This window comes from Leptodactylus fuscus, chromosome 3 (genome assembly GCF_031893055.1).
Source record: "Leptodactylus fuscus isolate aLepFus1 chromosome 3, aLepFus1.hap2, whole genome shotgun sequence".
Classification (NCBI taxonomy): Eukaryota; Metazoa; Chordata; class Amphibia; order Anura; family Leptodactylidae; genus Leptodactylus; species Leptodactylus fuscus.
This window is the reverse complement of record NC_134267.1, coordinates 4,245,848-4,262,322: the sequence shown is the minus strand read 5'-3', so window position 1 is coordinate 4,262,322 and position 16,475 is coordinate 4,245,848. Positions and strand designations below refer to the sequence as shown.

The following is a 16,475-nucleotide window of genomic DNA, read 5'->3' as shown; positions in this document are numbered from 1 at the left end:
TCAATGGGATTCGGTTTTGCAATGCTGATCCTTACATGAGTTATTGTGCCAGAATCAGTGTCGCCTCATATCGTGTGCATGCAGCCTAATAATAAGAGCAATAAATCTGGCGCCCAGGCAGGCCAAGGTCGTGGTGTATGGTTTGGCATCATTCCTCAGAAACTTGCTGTGCATGGGCAAGCATTATCCTGCTGAAAAATGCCAGTTGGAAACCCTGCCATGATGGGCAACATGCAAGGCCACATGGATGTCGTGCATATATCCCTGAGGCCTCATGTACCAGACCAAGTGTACAGGCCAAGGCTCTTCTGATGGGGGGTCCTGATACTCCGTTCCATTGAGTATAGAGCTTTCCATTGAAGTCATCCAAATGCATGTCGCTACAAAATTGCAGGACTGAAGACAAAACATGATTTTTTTGTGGCTAAAATCATACAGTTCACAACACCACTGCAAGCAAGCGCCCTTCTGCAGCACACAAAGGGTTAAACCTAAGGAACAACAGATGACGATGAATACAACGAACGAGACACCAGACAGGTACAAAGAAAACCAAGAACAAACAGTATAGCAGCATGGAGGAGGAGCTGGTGATCTACAGACTCTAAAGATCTAGAAGAATCCAGGGTTAAGGAGATATGGTCACTCCTTAGGGAGAGACCACCATTTAGCCATAGACGCTCCACTGTGAAGAGGATCATGGGAAGAATATGCAAATCTGACTTCCATGATGTAAATAGGAAGATTTTACCAAGCCAGTCTTCTCAGCCGAGGACAGCTGTTACGATCTGATTGGATAGTCACTGAGGCACTGTCTTCCTATTTACATCATGAAAGACAGATTTATATATTCTTCCCATGATCCTCTTCACAGTGGAGCGCTCTTGGCTTAATAATACTCCACACACCTACATGGTGGTCTCTCCTTAAGGAGTGACGATATCCCCTTAACCCTGTCTAGAAGCCTCTCACCTCTTCCAGATCAGTCTTCTCTGCGCCGGGCTGAAGAGGTCCAATCAGATGGAAACAGCTGTCCTTGGCCGAGAAGACTGGCTTGGTAAAATCCCACATCATTTGCAGCAAAGGCCTCTGGGAAGGTCAGACATGATGTTAAAGGGAGCGCCCTCTATTGGGCTGCATGACTGAGGCGCTGTCTTCCTATTTACATCATGGAAGACAGATTTACCTAGCAGAATCTACAGCGTCGCTTTCATTAGATACTTTGCAGAGGGCTGGTTCAATAAAGTGCAGAAACTGGAAACACCTCAGAGTAGCAGAGGGAGCACATAACTTCATAATTAAGTCTGAGAACAGAGATAGCAAAGTAGAAGAAGCGTTCCAGGAGGTTGGGGATAAGAGATGAGATGTCTCAGTAGTGGAGAACAGATCACAAGGTAAGGCATGTTGTACAGCAATGAATTACACCAGAAATACCACCAGAGGGGTTGAATATTTAAGTAAAATAAGTGATGAAGATCTGATGACCTGTCGTGGTCTCCAGCATTGCTGAAGAAGTCCTGTCCGACACCGGGCTCACATAACCACTGCTCAAGGCCACCAGATATACTGGAAATATTTCCTTTACTGTCCTAGACCCTCCAAGTATTCTGAGATTAACACTGTCACTTCTGTAGACCACCAGGAATATAACATTAACAGGGACTTTGCGTAGACCAGGATGCTAAGAGTTGTGTTGTCCTGGTCCATCAGACAGCGCTCAGAGACCGACGGACCCTATTGATTATAATGGGGTCTGTCAGGTCTATCAGTTATCGGGGGGGGGGGGGGGGGGGCCTGGACAACCCCTGGTGACATCCCATTTGATAACTGACTCCTCATCTACCTGTTTCTATCTCTAGCCTCATTTCTAGGTCTTTCACAGCTTAATAATTCTAAGACAGAAACACGTATGACCTATCCACCTTCTGTTTCCAAATCTTCCACCTCCCCTCCTATTCTCTAACCAGAACCTCATTGTGTGGACACAGCACCAGGGGGCACAGACCCGGCCGCTAGGAATGACAGAAGACGGCAGCTCCATCTCCAGGATAGACCTCTCCAAGGACGTTGTGCTTGTTTGTACTGCAGCAGTAGGAGAGGGACACAATTAACCAAAAACCACCAACAGGTCCTGAACCCAAAACAGGCCGGGACAGGTGCAACAAGGGTGGGGTCTGTGTCCTCCAGTGAATACAACAAGAAAACTGTTTTATGGAGAGGACAAATATCCAGTTTTCTCACTTATTTCAATGGGGGGACAAAAAAACCACGGGAAGCCGTCCCAGAATATGACTGGCACAGCAGCTATGGAGCGGGTATAGCCCGGCGGAGGAGCTCTGGTTATTCCTAGTGGCCAGGACTATACCCCAAATGAAATGAGAATTTTTTTATTTTTTTTTTTGCATGGACAACCCCTTTAAGGCCTTTCTCATATGAACATTTGAGGGGTTTTTTGAGGAAATTTGCTTTAGTATTGGAGGGCAGCCGTTCACCAGTCCCAAAAAGAGCTTACCTACAGTTACAAGGCAAAAAACAGAGCACCCCTGAAGTGGCTGTAAAGGTCTCAGCCATAGATGAAGGAGCAGAGTCTGCAGCCTCACCCCCCTCCTCGCCCAATTTCATCAGTAACCATTACTGGAGATAAGGGTAACAGATACAGAAAGAGGGGAACTAAGGACAAAACTTACGTCTGATAAGAACAAAGAAGTAAATCTGACTTATCCCACTGAAAAACAAGGCTCCTTGAATGATCACATGGTCAGGAAGCTTTCACTCTGTAGGCGCCTTATGAGACATCTGGCAGACATGGTGCACGTTACAGAAGTGTGAACAATTTTGGGGGTGTAGCCGGGAGCACTCGCTGTAGTATTTGCAGACAGGTCGTCCTCCAGGAAATCGGCCCCCTATATTCCAGAAGCAATGACGGCTTGTTTTTGGAGGTGGGGGACGCAGAATGTTTTGCCTTTTGGTCTCAATCAAAAGGAGGGACCTAAGTTTCTTCCATAATAGCAATTTAGGAACAGAGTTTCTGGGTCAGCCAGGTGAACAGATCTTTGCTTCGTACCTTCACACCATTCGTGGACCTTCTTGGCACCATCAAGCTCTGACCTTCCTCATCTTCACTGAATTGCTTAAGGTTGGAACAAATGACGTTTTCCAATGTGACAGAAGTTGCAGACAGTCTAGAACATTCTGCTTCTTTGCAGCACCACAAGGCTCTCTATGGTGATTCACTAATGTAGGATACAGAGCCATCATGAATCTCCTGCGATGACAACCCATTCAGGTAGAGGTCCGTCATCACCGGGCACAGGTCACTTACTCCTATTTTAATAGCCACATCACTTCAGTCATTTAAAAGCGGTTTCCCGCGCCCAAATCGATTTTTCATACTGAAGACCTATCCACGGGATAAGAGGTGTGGTGGTCTGACATCTGGTCCCAATACAGAGCAGCTGTTCTGGCAGTGTCTGGATGAAGGAAGATCTAGCAGCGTGTACGCTCTCTTATCTGAGTAATAGGAACACTGCTGCAATTCCACAGAACCCCAAATATAGGGAGACCAAACTGCAGCATTGTCCAGTTACTTGAATAGGAGACCCTGCATGTTCCCCGTCCAGTACCAATCAGCTGATCTGTGCAGAAGCCGCATGCTGGACCCCTACAGATCACATAGGATAGGTCCTCAGTGTGAATAATTGATTTGGGGGCCAGACAACCCCTTTAAACGGCTTCTCAAATTTTTAAATTTGTCACATTAGTTGCTAACAATATACAATACATTTCCCAAAAATTTCAAAGCTGTAGATCAGCCGTGTGGCTCAGGATATGATCCTTTTATGTTCAATGAGCATTCTATAATCTACATCAGGGGTGCCCAGTACGTCGATCGCGAAGGACGTATGGGTCGATCTTGGGATGCAGCAAGGGATCCCAGGTGTCTGCTTGTTCACAGCGCAGGCTGAGAATCATCTCTGGACACTGGCTGCGGCAGCCCTGCCTGCAAGTGTCCGGAGATGACTCTCAGCCTGCGCTGTGAACAAGCACTCCGGACACTTGCAGGCAGGGCAGCAGCAGCTCTGGGGGATGACGCGCTCCCCGCTGTTAGGGATGAAGGGAGCCGGGGTGCTGCTTGTTCACAGCGCAGGCTGAGAGTCATCTCCGGACACTGGCAGGCGGGGCCGCCGCAGCCCTGACTGCGAACAAGTACAAGGCCCCGCCTGCCAGTGTCCGGAGATGACTCTCAGCCTGCGCTGTGAACAAGCAGACACCAGAGAGCTGTCTCCTGCTCTCACGCTCCGCCCCTCGCCCAGCCCCGCCCACAAGAAGTGGGTAGTAGATCTTGTCCCTTAGTCAGTTTATAAAGTAGCTCACATGCTGAAAAAGTGTGAGCACCCCTGATCTACATCATTATTGAAGGGTTAACAGCGTGACAGAACACTCGTCTGTATCGTATGTAACAATTTTATTAAATTAAGTGCCGACACATAGAAAGTTTTACTGCCAGCGCAGGTCAGCAGACGCGTCACATCACTTCATCCAAAAACAGCAGATTATCGGGTATTTACCTGTAAAAACAGAAAAGAAAACAGATATTAGCAAGTATTCCTAAATGTGTGCGTGCCAGATACATTTACAGCAGTCACTGGTTATATTATGGCCGTGCACGAGAGTGGTTACACCGTCAGCGCTGAACCTACAGACTAATCGTATACATGACAAATATACAAAGGTCAGAATGTATGAGACTCTTAGGACCGATACGTTGTTGCAATGGATCAGAATATTCTATGTAGTTCTCATTGTCTCTAATACTGACCACATCATCGATCTTCAGGATACTGCGAACGGTTTCTGTCGCTAGAGTCAGCGAGCTGATGGACACCAAGAGCGGCTGAACAACTAATTCCTCCAAAATATTAGAAATTCCTCCCTGTAAAAGACAGAAAAGCAGGATTTACCATCATCCATGAGAACAAACCCTAACCATTGTGTACGCCGGGTAAATGCAGAATAACTCACCTTGCGCACGTTGATGCCGGCCGTCTTCTCACCCTGCGCGTGTCTATTTCTCAGCTCTGTTACGGTGGATATTGGGTTAAGTCCTGCGTTCTCTGCCAGTGTAGACGGGATCACCTCCAAGGCATCTGCAAAGCCTCGGATACAGTAGGACTCCATGCCGCTGAGGGTTCGCGCATATTCATTTAAACGCAGGGATAACTCGATCTCCGGAGCGCCCCCTCCGGCAATCAGAGCCCTAGGATGAAAAGAAGGTCAATATGGTCAATCTACCAGACACCGGCCTATAGCAGAGTGCTATGAGGGATAGCACTGGTATATATATCATATCTATCTAATATTATTTTTATATATATATATATATATATATATATATATATATATATATATATATATATATATATATATATCCTGGCCCCATCAGGATATGGCCCAACACCAGTCTGTAACCTAAGATGGAGCAAGAGATTCACATCTGAGACATTCTGTGTCAGGATCATAAAGAACACTTAGGTCTCATTCACAAGTCCCTTAAATACAGCGCGATGTCCACGATCATCACAAGCAAGTGCACCCGGTGTTACAATTGGGCACATGCAGACGTCCGTTCAGAGACTTGCTCTATTTTGGTCCGTTTTGAGGGCCATGGGCACCAATTAATGTCTAAGGGTCTGTAAACATCACAAGCAGCCTTCGGATACCGTGTTGTCAATGAGGCCTTAGACTTCGATATCTGCTGTGGATGTGAAGACCTAGACATGGATTAGCTTCTGCCATTTAACGGAGACTAATCCGCCGCTTTATCACAATATAACACGTGTATTTTCATGGATTTATTTTTCTGGGCTACATGAATGACTTATTAAACACATTCACCACTTGCACTGGTTGCAGAGTCTTGTCTGTAGATTTGATGAGGTTTTGGGAATGCAAAACGGAGCATGTTCCTGTGAAACATAACAGTTTAGGACTCCATCAGGACACCAGAGGGAACTCCTACGGTTACAAATATGGAACCATACAAAACTTTGCAAGCTCAGGTTTCATTTCTGCCTGGTGCAAATTGTACAAAAAAAATCAGAATCTGCCATAGGATTTAAAAGTCTGAAGAAAGAAACGATAAAAAAAAAAAAAATGACACCGCCACAAACCTTTTCTTAACCAGGCAGCGAATGACACACAGGGCATCATGAATGGAGCGCTCGGCCTCTTCTATCACCAGCTTGTTAGACCCTCGGACTACAATGGTAACTGTTTTACCGGGATTGGCGCAGCCAGTGATCTACAAGAGCAATGCAAATAATTAACAACCGTGCCATACTAGAAGAGGCCGAAAAGACACCACCTCCATTGTACGGACCTTTACAAGCTTCCCAGAGCCATTAAGACTAACTTCTTCAGCGATCTCAGCTGAGGCCAACATGTCTGCTGTAAACTGGTCAATGTGCGCCACCGGCTTGGTTCCAATGGTCTAGTGGGGAAAAAAAGATTTTAGTCATAGATGTAAACACAATGGGGTGGATTTGCTATTACTATTTGACACTTGGAAAAAAAAAATGCACAAAACTATGGCCCAAGGTGACGCGTCTTTAATGCAAACAAACGGTGTCATAAACTAGCGGCACAAAATAAACCAATAATAGGCGGCATAAACGTAAAGCTTGACAATACAAGGATGCACCAATGAGCCACTGTGCTAAATCTGGTGCATAATCAGACTGCAAATCTAAGATAAAATAAGAAAAGATAATCCTTTAATAGTCCCACAGTGGAGAAATTTCAGGGGGTTATCCACGCTAAGGGCGCACATTGCAGCTGCAGCAAAAAAGCGGTGGGAGAAAATCCGCGGCAACACATTGTGGTTTTTCCCGCAGCAATTTCCTCTGTGGACCTTCTGCTTCCATTACACCTATAGGGGAACCGCCGGTGTTTCCTTAGATATAATTCACATGATGCGATTTCCAAAACTGCGATAGGTTTGGAAATTGTAGCGTGTCTACTGTATGTATTTTGTTGCAGTGTGTGGATGGGCTTTGCATGAAAGTCACCCCATATCCACCATGGCAATGCTGCACCAATGTGCTTGGCGGATAAGAGACTGTAATGGCACAAGCCTTATAACCGCAAACCTTTACAGAGCTGCCAGGAGCTACCACTGAGGATACCGACCTTACAGATGAATTCAATGTCTTCGCGCTCGATGTCCTTAACCACCATGATTTTCATTTTATTTAGGAAATGCAGGGCCAGGTCACTGAGGGCATCTCTGAAAATAAGAAGCAAGATGTCAGAAGGATTGTTCTATAGTAATAATACACAACCTATCATTTATAGTTACATAGAGTTACATAGAGAGTGTCTCGCCGCCTTCTGGGGACCAGAGCTAGTGGTTACTCAGGAACTACGGACATGGAAACAGATCAAGATTCAGTCCTATCTATTCTGTGGCAAAGCTACAAATACAATCCTGGTTAAAATTTTAAAAGGGATATTACCACCTCAGTGGCTTGTGGCATATACACAGCCTATAGGTCTCATAGGTACCAGGCACTCGAGAATGGAGATTCCCCAACCTACCAGTTACAGTGACTCCTGATGATGAATGGAGAGGTGGACGAACAAGTGCGGGGCGCACGATTGATAACTTCTATGGGAATGATGGAGTCTGCTAACGACATCTGCTCAGTAATTTCTATAACTCCCAGTATCAGACCGGAGGGCACCGCACACTTGTGTAGCACCGTACTATTCTCTAAACGTCTGGTTTGGTTGCAGCAGCCATAATAAGTGGGACAGGACGAGACCCAATTCACCATATCTGAGACCTAAACTGGTGATCACTTATGGCATAGGCTGGCAATACCACTTTAAGAAAGCATGTCCTCTGTGCAGACACAGCAAAACATAAGCACCACCATTGCCGTAAATAAATCCGCCACTGCATGCCACATATAGCACAGAGTGTTGTGGTGCCACCAATGTCTATTCTCTACCTTAGAATAGACTTCTGGATAAGCAGGACGTTGCAGCCGGCCTTCTTAATCTGTTTCACAAGGTTCAGGATATAGGTTCTTTCTTCTCTTAAAACTCTGTCCATCTGAGCGTAGTCCGACACCACAATCTGATTATCCATCTGAAATAAGACACAGGTCACAGGGACATTAGTCTGACACAATATACTATACACCGATGGTTTTCAGATCTGCTTATGGCAGGCGTACGGTCCCTCGTCCAGATGTCTCCGTTCCCCTATACAGCCGCCATACATACTCTGACTGACACTTACATCTGTTTTTGGTGCAGATAAGCAGAACTGAATGAGTCCAATCTTTGCTTTTTCCACTCTGGTTACGCCAGTGTTGGCCACTTTCTGGGTGAGTACCAGGCCATCGACCAGTTCGCAGTCATCAATGGTTCCCCTAGAAAGAACAGGGTAAGTGTATGATGTAACTATTAGGCCAGAAAACCAGGAATCTGAATTTGCCCAATCAGGCCGAAGCTTTTCTTATTCACTTTTTATTACTTAGAAAATGTCTTACCCGAGTTTCTTGACTATTTTGATGTCCCGAAGATCCACACCGCTGGCAGTCAATGGATCGATCACTCTCATCACAGCGTCCACGCTCATGGGTGCAAGCAGGCTGGAATACTGGGAGACAACCTAAAAAGAAAAACGGCACGGAGGGTCTCTGTCAGACTATGAAACATGTCTACTTCCCAATATTAGGGAGGAATACTGAAAGGCCCTGTCCCATGACAGACAAATATGACCCGTGTCTGAGAGGGGCAACTTGCCCCTATCTCTACAAATGACCCCAAACGCCATGGGGCTTCACTAAATCCTGCTGATCACTAAATCTGGGGGCGGCCAGTGGTGGTCGGGTTTATAGAGACAACGAGGCTCACTAGGTTATGCTGTGACCACAACTCCCATTCACTTCTATGCTGGTAAGGATTGAGTTAAAGGGATCCGATCATTAAAACTCATTTTTTTCTGCCTACCACATCAAAATGGCCTTAAGAAAGTCTATTCTTCTACTACCTTTAGATGTCTTCTCCGCGCCGCCGTTTGGTATATAATCCGATTTTCGACGGTATGTGAGAGTTCTCTCACAGCACTGGGGGCAGGGCCCAGCACTCAAACAGCACCAGGGGCATCCCCAATGCTGCCAGAGAACTCTCCAGCGCCGCCTCCATCTTCTTCAGGAATAGGTCTTCTTCGCGTCGTCTTCCAGCGGTGGCTTCAAACTTCTAGACCTCAGGCAGCCGACTGTGCATGCCTGCCAGCCACAAGAAAATGGCTACTCACAATACTGTGTAAGTGGCCATTTTCCTGTGGCCAGCAGCCATGCGCAGTCGACTTTGCCCAAGGCCTAGAAGTTTGAAGCCACAGCTGGAAGACGACGCATGAAGAGGACGTTCCTGAAGAAGATGGAGGCGGCGCTGGAGAGTTCTCTCGCAGCATTGGGGATGCACAAAGTGCTGTTTGAGTGTTGGGGCCCGCCCTCAGTGCTGCGAGAGAGCTCATTTGCATACTGTCGAAAACCGGGATTTCTACCGATCAGCGACCCAGAGAAGACATCTAAAGGTAGGAGAAGAATAGACTTTCTTAAGGCTATTCTGACGTGGTGGGCAGAAAAAAATGAATTTTAATGATAGGATCCCTTTAAATACACCGTCAAGTATATCTGTAGCAGGGGCAGATAAGGGAATCAATCTGATGACATCAATAATGGAGGATTTGGGATGTTCTTCCTCATCTAAGCCAGGATAGATGTATTATAGAATAGACGCTAAGGCCTTAGCACGTGTACACACCTTTGAGTTCAGTGACGTCGTCGCGCTGTTCAGTAAGGTTTCCCGGTCACTTAGCTCCACCGGTTGCGCCATGCTACTTAGAATTTCGACCCCTTTGTCTACAGCCAGCTGGAATGACTCAGAAATAGTGGTAGGATGTATACCTGCAAGGAGGGAGACGGGAAGACCAAGACATGACACAGGGCTTACAAAACGTATTACAAAGAATGACAAGCACATATATAAGTTAGCGATTGTCAATGTATAATTTAACCCTTTGATGAAGCATGCTCACAAATTCAACATGAGCCAACAGTGCGGTGCTGCTGCAAAAAAGGCTAATAAAATTCTGGGATGTATTAAGACAAGCATTGAATCTAGATGAAGAGAGGTCATTATTCCGCTGTCCTCTTCCCTGGTCAGACCACACCTGGAATACTGTGTACAGTTCTGGGCGCCTCAATTCAAGAAAGACATCGATATATTGGAGCAAGTCCAGAGAAGAGCAACCAAAATGGTGGAAGGTCTGCAAACCATGTCCTATGAGGAGCGGCTAAAAGAACTGGGATTGTTTAGTTTGCAGAAGAGAAGGCTGAGGGGAGATTTAATAGCAGTCTACAAATATCTGAAAGGTAGTCACAGTGCAGAGGGATCTCCCCTATTCTCATTAGCACAAGGAAGTACAAGAAGCAATGGGATGAAACGAAAGGGAAAGAGATACAGATTAGACATTAGGAAAAACTTTCTGACAGTGAGGGGAGTGAGAGAGTGGAATAGGCTGCCACGGGAGGTGGTGGGCGCTCCATCAATGGAAATCTTCAAGCGGAATCTGGAGAAACATATAGCTGGGATGATTTAGGAAAGCCTGCACTCGCAGGGGGTTGGACCCGATGGCCCTTGAGGTCCCTTCCAACTCTACCATAAGAATAAGAATAAGCATTCAGCTATGGAATCAAAGGGGTTGTCCGTTGACGTCAATGTACAGTAATGGTGCCGACCCTCTATACAGTGTACGGAGCCATCGGTTTCCGGCTCTGTGCACTATACTGACTAGCTGGAGCTTATCTGTGCTGATCTCAGCTGTGGGGGTCCCTCAGATCCCTATAAGACCCCTATAATAATGGGGCAGGGATTAGCCATGTGTTACATGTGACTGTGCTGTGGATCCATCACAGATTTCACCCCTGAAAACCAAATACAGTCAAACTGGTAGGACAACGGCTAAGAACCTTACCTTTCTGCAGGAGCTTACAGCAGGCATCTAGGAGAGCCCCGGCAATGACCACCACCGATGTGGTGCCGTCTCCAGCTTCAATATCTTGAGCCTTGGACAGTTCAACCAACTGGTGAAAAAAAAAAAAACGGGAACAAAATATTAAAGGGGTCGTCTCATCCCTTTTACATTCAACAATCAGAGCAATTACAAGGTACAGCAGGGTTCTTACGGATAGCACCCCAAATCTATCTCATGACCTGAATGTGGACGTCTGAGCGAGTACGCGTATAAAGAGCGGGACAGGGCGGATGGAAGGTCGGACATTTTACAAGAGGATCCTTATTAAGCTGTAAGGCTGCATTCACATCAAAGAGCTGCAAAATGGCCGTGGAAAGCATCTAAGTCCAGGACAAGCTGTGAATGTTGTCAGGGATCTCCCACATATCTCATTATATCGGGATCCGTGAAAACGGCCAAAAACAGGACACGACATTTTGACAGTCTGTGACAAAGGACTATCAAAATAACAGTTCATCGACATTAAAGGGATCCCATCAGTCAGACAATTTTTTCTAGGTACCACGTCGGAAAATCCTTAAGAAAGGCTATTCTTCTCCTACCCTTCGGCATCTTCTCCGCGCCACCGTTCGCCTACAATCCTGGTTCTTGTTGGTATGTAAATGAGCTCTCTAGCAGCACTGGGGGCGGGCCCAATGCTGCGAGAAATCTCTCTCCGGTGCTGCCTCCATCTTCTTCAGCAGTGTCATCTTCAGCCTCTTCTTCCAGCGGTGGCTTGTAACTTCTAGGCCTTGGGCAGAGAAGACTGCACAGGCACACAGGCCACGAGAAAATGGCCGCTTGCACAGTATTGTGAGCGGCCATTTTCTTGTGGCCTGTGGGCATGCAGTCTGCTCGGTCCAAGGCCTAGAAGTTACAAGCCACCGCTGGAAGAAGAGGCTGAAGAGGACGCTGCTGAAGAAGATGGAGGCGGCGCTGGAGAGAGTTCTCTCACAGCATTGGGGACGGCCCCAATGCTGTCTGAGCCCTGGGCCCACCCCCAGTGCTGTGAGAGAGCTAATTTACATACCGTCAAGAACCGGGATTGTAGGCGAACAGCGGCGCACAGAAGACAATGAAAGGTAGGAGAAGAATAACCTTAAGAAAATGGTGTCTGACTGATCGGATCCCTTTAAGGTGAACGCTTCCGTGTGAATTTACTGAAGCATTAATTAGAGAATTGCGACACGTTTCTGTCACGTGGCCATATTGGGGCCATTTCTTTTTTTTTTTTATCACCCCCCTGCTCTCATTGTCAGATTTACTATAACAAGCGAGAAAACTGGAATAAGTGACACATGAAATCTAGGCTAGGTCCCCGTCATAGATCTCAGGCTCCTCCCACAGCGCACCCGAATGACTATAAGGTCACAACCCCGGTTATTTCGGTCATTTGACTGATCTTTTAAATAACAGAACAAGTCATTTCTCTTCCTGAGTCCACGGACCCCTCAATAATCTCCAGTCTATGAAGTCAGATTACCCCCAGATGTTTCACGTCAAGGCTGCAGCCCCGGTTGTGTGAGTGAACCCCAAATCTAAGGGAATGGATTAGGGCTAGCGTAGGAAACCCCAGTCCTAATAACCCACCCCCATAGACAGTAACTCACCATCTTTGCTGCCGGGTGCAGGACTTGCATTTGCTTCAGGATCGTCGCTCCATCATTGGTGATCGTCACATCTCCTTTACCGTCCTGAATCTTCAGTGAATGGAGAGAAAATAAGATCAGTAACTAAGTAACGGGAAACGGCCGCGGTGTCTCCAACCACATGAACCATCTTCTCACCATTTTGTCCATGCCCTTTGGTCCAAGGCTTGTTCTGACGGCATCAGCAACGGCTACAAGAAGAAAGGACAGGTCAGTCATCTGTTATACTCGTCCCACAGTGTGCAGACCCTCATCACCACCGCCCCGCCCCGCTGTATACACGTGTATACCAGTACTGCTTACATCACATCTAAAAACAGCATGAGATAGAGGATACTTCACCACTCCTGAGCCATCAGTGCAGGCAGTTTTGGTGCTTGATGTGCTATGTCACCCTGTAATGTCAGGTGGGCGGGGTGCGATTCAGAGCTCCAATCAGAAGCAGCCAGTGTCAGAGCTCAAAATCCCACCCCCTTGTCTGCTCCTGCCTGACCCCGCCCTCCTGACAGCACAGAGCCTATATAGTATATGAGCCAAGGTCCCAGCACATTGTCTGTCCAGTGAGGCCTAGAAGATTTGCAGCCACAGAAAAGCACAACCTATAGCCATAGCAGGACCATGACTGGGACGGCTCTATAAGACAGTGTTCACATCTGCGCCAAAGGCCATCAAAAATTGGGGTGAAAAAGTCCTGCAAGTGAGACAGTCACAGTCAGAAGACCCCGGTATAGTAAAAGGGTTCCCTTGGGATCTCTCCTTATCCACCATTACATGAAACATCTTTGTGGTTTATTCCAATCTTCTGTCCTCTAAAAAACTGCACAACATGATGCAGGTCTGAATATACCCAAAGGCTGGGATCGTGTCTCACCGAAATTTGGCAGAGAAAAAACTCCTGCATGGAGAACGTCTCCCCGCAGCTTCATAACAGCGGCCCCGGTCCAGGCAATGAGTCCACCAGGCGCCGAGTGTAGCTTACATTGTGTGGATTTATCCTAAAAGTTGTTGTCCATAGCAACCGGGTTACACTTTACAAATTACTATAGGGAATGAAATCTGAGCTGTGACGCATTGCTACAGGCGGGGGTATATATAGTATATACATCTATGGCCGACTCTGTATATAGCGCAGTGTTACAGCCATGCTGGATGGAGCTTCACTACACAGGGAGGAGCCCATAGTAAACACATGAAGATGGAGGGGCGGCCCCTCCTCAAGACAAGGCCAAATTAGGGTAGAGCAAGTCACAGCAGCCAGGGGCCCCCATAGGAAGGCCATCACATCAGCTAGGGGCCCCATGGGCAGCTTATCCCATCACCCAGGGGCCCCCATGAGCAAATCATCACATCATTCAGGGGCCCCCATAGGTAGAACATCACATCAGCTAGGGGCCCCATGGGCAGCTTATCCCATCACCCTATGGCCCCCATGAGCAAATCATCACATCAGTCAGGGGCCCCCAAGGACAGGACATCACATCAGTCAGGGGCCCCCAAGGACAGATCATCACATCAGTCAGGGGCCCCCATGGGCAGCTTATCCCATCACCCTATGGCCCCCATGAGCAAATCATCACATCAGTCAGGGGCCCCCAAGGACAGGACATCACATCAGTCAGGGGCCCCCCATAGGCAGATCATTCAGGGGCCCCTCATGCTCAGCACTGCCCCCTGTGGTCACTTCGGCCCTGTCCCTGCACATCACACACAGTCACTAGCCATCCTGACACTACAACCCCCAGCATGCCCTCACACACAGCGACAATCCGGGCATGCTGGGAGGTGTAGTCCGTGCCCCGGAGCTTCCTTCTTACCTTTGCCCGCTGAGATGTTACTGAAGCGGATCTGTGAGGGCTTGTCGCGGTCCTGGTAGGCTCCCTTCTTCTTGCTCGCCCCTCCTGACATCGGAGCCGCCGCCATGACTTTAGGTACGGAGTTATCCGGCATGTCGCTGTGTCCTGGGGTTGGATGGTGCCCGGCGGGTGTGCGGGCGGCTGCTCAGGTCCGGGTGTGGCTCAGCGGGCGGAGGATGACAATGGATTCTACGGGCTGTCTCGTCAAACCCGGCGCCTGAAGCTTCCAGAACAAAACGCCGGTTGGAGGCGGGGCTTAAAGGGGGGCTTCAGTGCGTGATGACGTCAGGGGGCGCCCTCTAGCGCGCCTGAATCCTGTGCCTGCTGGTAATAGAGACTGAGGAGAAGTCAGTGCGGGGAGCAGGCTGGAGAGGAAGGGGTTACAGCAGGACTAAGCTGCAGTGACAGAAGGGTTAATGCATGTCTATGGCCACATATTGGGCCTTGTGACTACTGCAGACAATCCAGACCTGCTGCATTTTGGTTCCAAATTGCATGTTTTTTTTGTTTTTTGTTTTTTTTTTTGGGGGGGAGGATGTTACCATAGTCCCTGTAGTGTGCTACATGTCTAACACTTGACTTGCTAGATCACATCTCTAAAAAAAAAAAAAAAATACAACTTTTTGTCATGTGATCATGTAACCAGAGTTATTAAAGGGGTTGTCCACCACTTAGCTGATCTGGTAGATGATGATGATGATGGGCCTTGTCACAATCCCTGGGTCATGTGATCGATAAGAGCGCTCCAACCCTCAGGCCGCTGCACCCCCTCCTCTTTCCCTAAAATCACATGCGCCTCTTCTTCTTTCCCTGAGCTCACTGGTATTACATATACAAAAACCGCTCCACTTAAAGGGAAAATCCAGAGACCATGCGTGGTTGCTTGGAACCAGACTCCACTGTCATGGAGTTTGATAAATAGAAATCAAAAAAGAAATATTCCAGCAACCAAAAATTTAACTAAAACATAACTTTTACTATAAAAAATAAAACATGGGATTGACATCACCATACAGTTTGAAAAGGAGCATTTGCAGTCACCCAACGCGTTTCGGGACTTTGCTGTTGTCCGTCCCTTACTCATGGCTGTTGTCGAAACGGACAACAGCAAAGTCCCGAAACGCGTTGGATGACTACAAGTGCCCCTTTTCAAACTGTATGGTGATGTAAATCCCATGTTTTATTTTTTATAGTAAAAGTTATGTTTCAGTAAAATTTTTGGTTGCTGGAATATTTCTTTTTTGTTTTCTACTCACTGGTATTACCTGTGAGATCAGGGCAGGAGAACAGAGTGGAGCGACCCGGGGGTCAGAGTGCGTGACAATCACATGACCCAGCGGTGATAACATGGCCGCAATCCCCAGGTCCATCATCATCATCATCAACATCCGATAGATTTGGGTAATTGTTTTTGAATTCCCTGGACATCCCCTTTAAGGCTAAGGCACCACGTAGCGAGACACAGCAACAAAAAAAAGCGTCAGAAACACATTTTTCACAAACCTAGAATACGGGTGATATCAGTGCGCCTGCAGAGTGAACGCCGTAAACACAAAGCCAGAAAGTTGCACAAATGTCGTTTTTCTCCATTTTCTGAATTGTTTTCCGGCTTCCCCGCACATCGCACTGAATAATAAACGGTCGCATCATGAAGAACAATGTGTCCTGCAGATAATAAGCCTCATATGGCGGTGACCGGATAAATAGTTATGGGGTTTGGACAGCAGGGAGTCAAAATCAAAACTTGGAAAATGCCACCAGCAATAAGGGGTTAAATCTGCAAGTTTGTGATTTTTTAACAAGAGAAAATTGTCATAGGGGCATGAGAAGTGCGCCCCATTATGGCAGTGGTGGGGACTGCTCCAGCCATCCCAGATAACACAG

General features: G+C 47.2%; 1 protein-coding gene across 1 annotated transcript; it reads right to left on the bottom strand.

The window, feature by feature from the left end:
• Window positions 1-4,448: 4,448 nt before the first annotated feature.
• On the bottom strand, window positions 4,449-14,850 carry CCT4 (chaperonin containing TCP1 subunit 4). Its single transcript, XM_075266980.1, has 14 exons — window positions 14,553-14,850; window positions 12,877-12,929; window positions 12,700-12,789; window positions 11,051-11,159; window positions 9,838-9,980; window positions 8,559-8,680; window positions 8,306-8,438; window positions 8,013-8,152; window positions 7,189-7,285; window positions 6,380-6,490; window positions 6,171-6,301; window positions 5,023-5,257; window positions 4,820-4,933; window positions 4,449-4,568 (listed from the first exon to the last, which is right to left on the bottom strand). The coding sequence occupies exons 1-14, from the start codon at window positions 14,683-14,685 to the stop codon at window positions 4,554-4,556; spliced, it is 1,626 nt and encodes a 541-aa protein (XP_075123081.1). The 5' UTR covers window positions 14,686-14,850; the 3' UTR covers window positions 4,449-4,553.
• Between the last annotated feature and the right edge of the window lie 1,625 nt (window positions 14,851-16,475).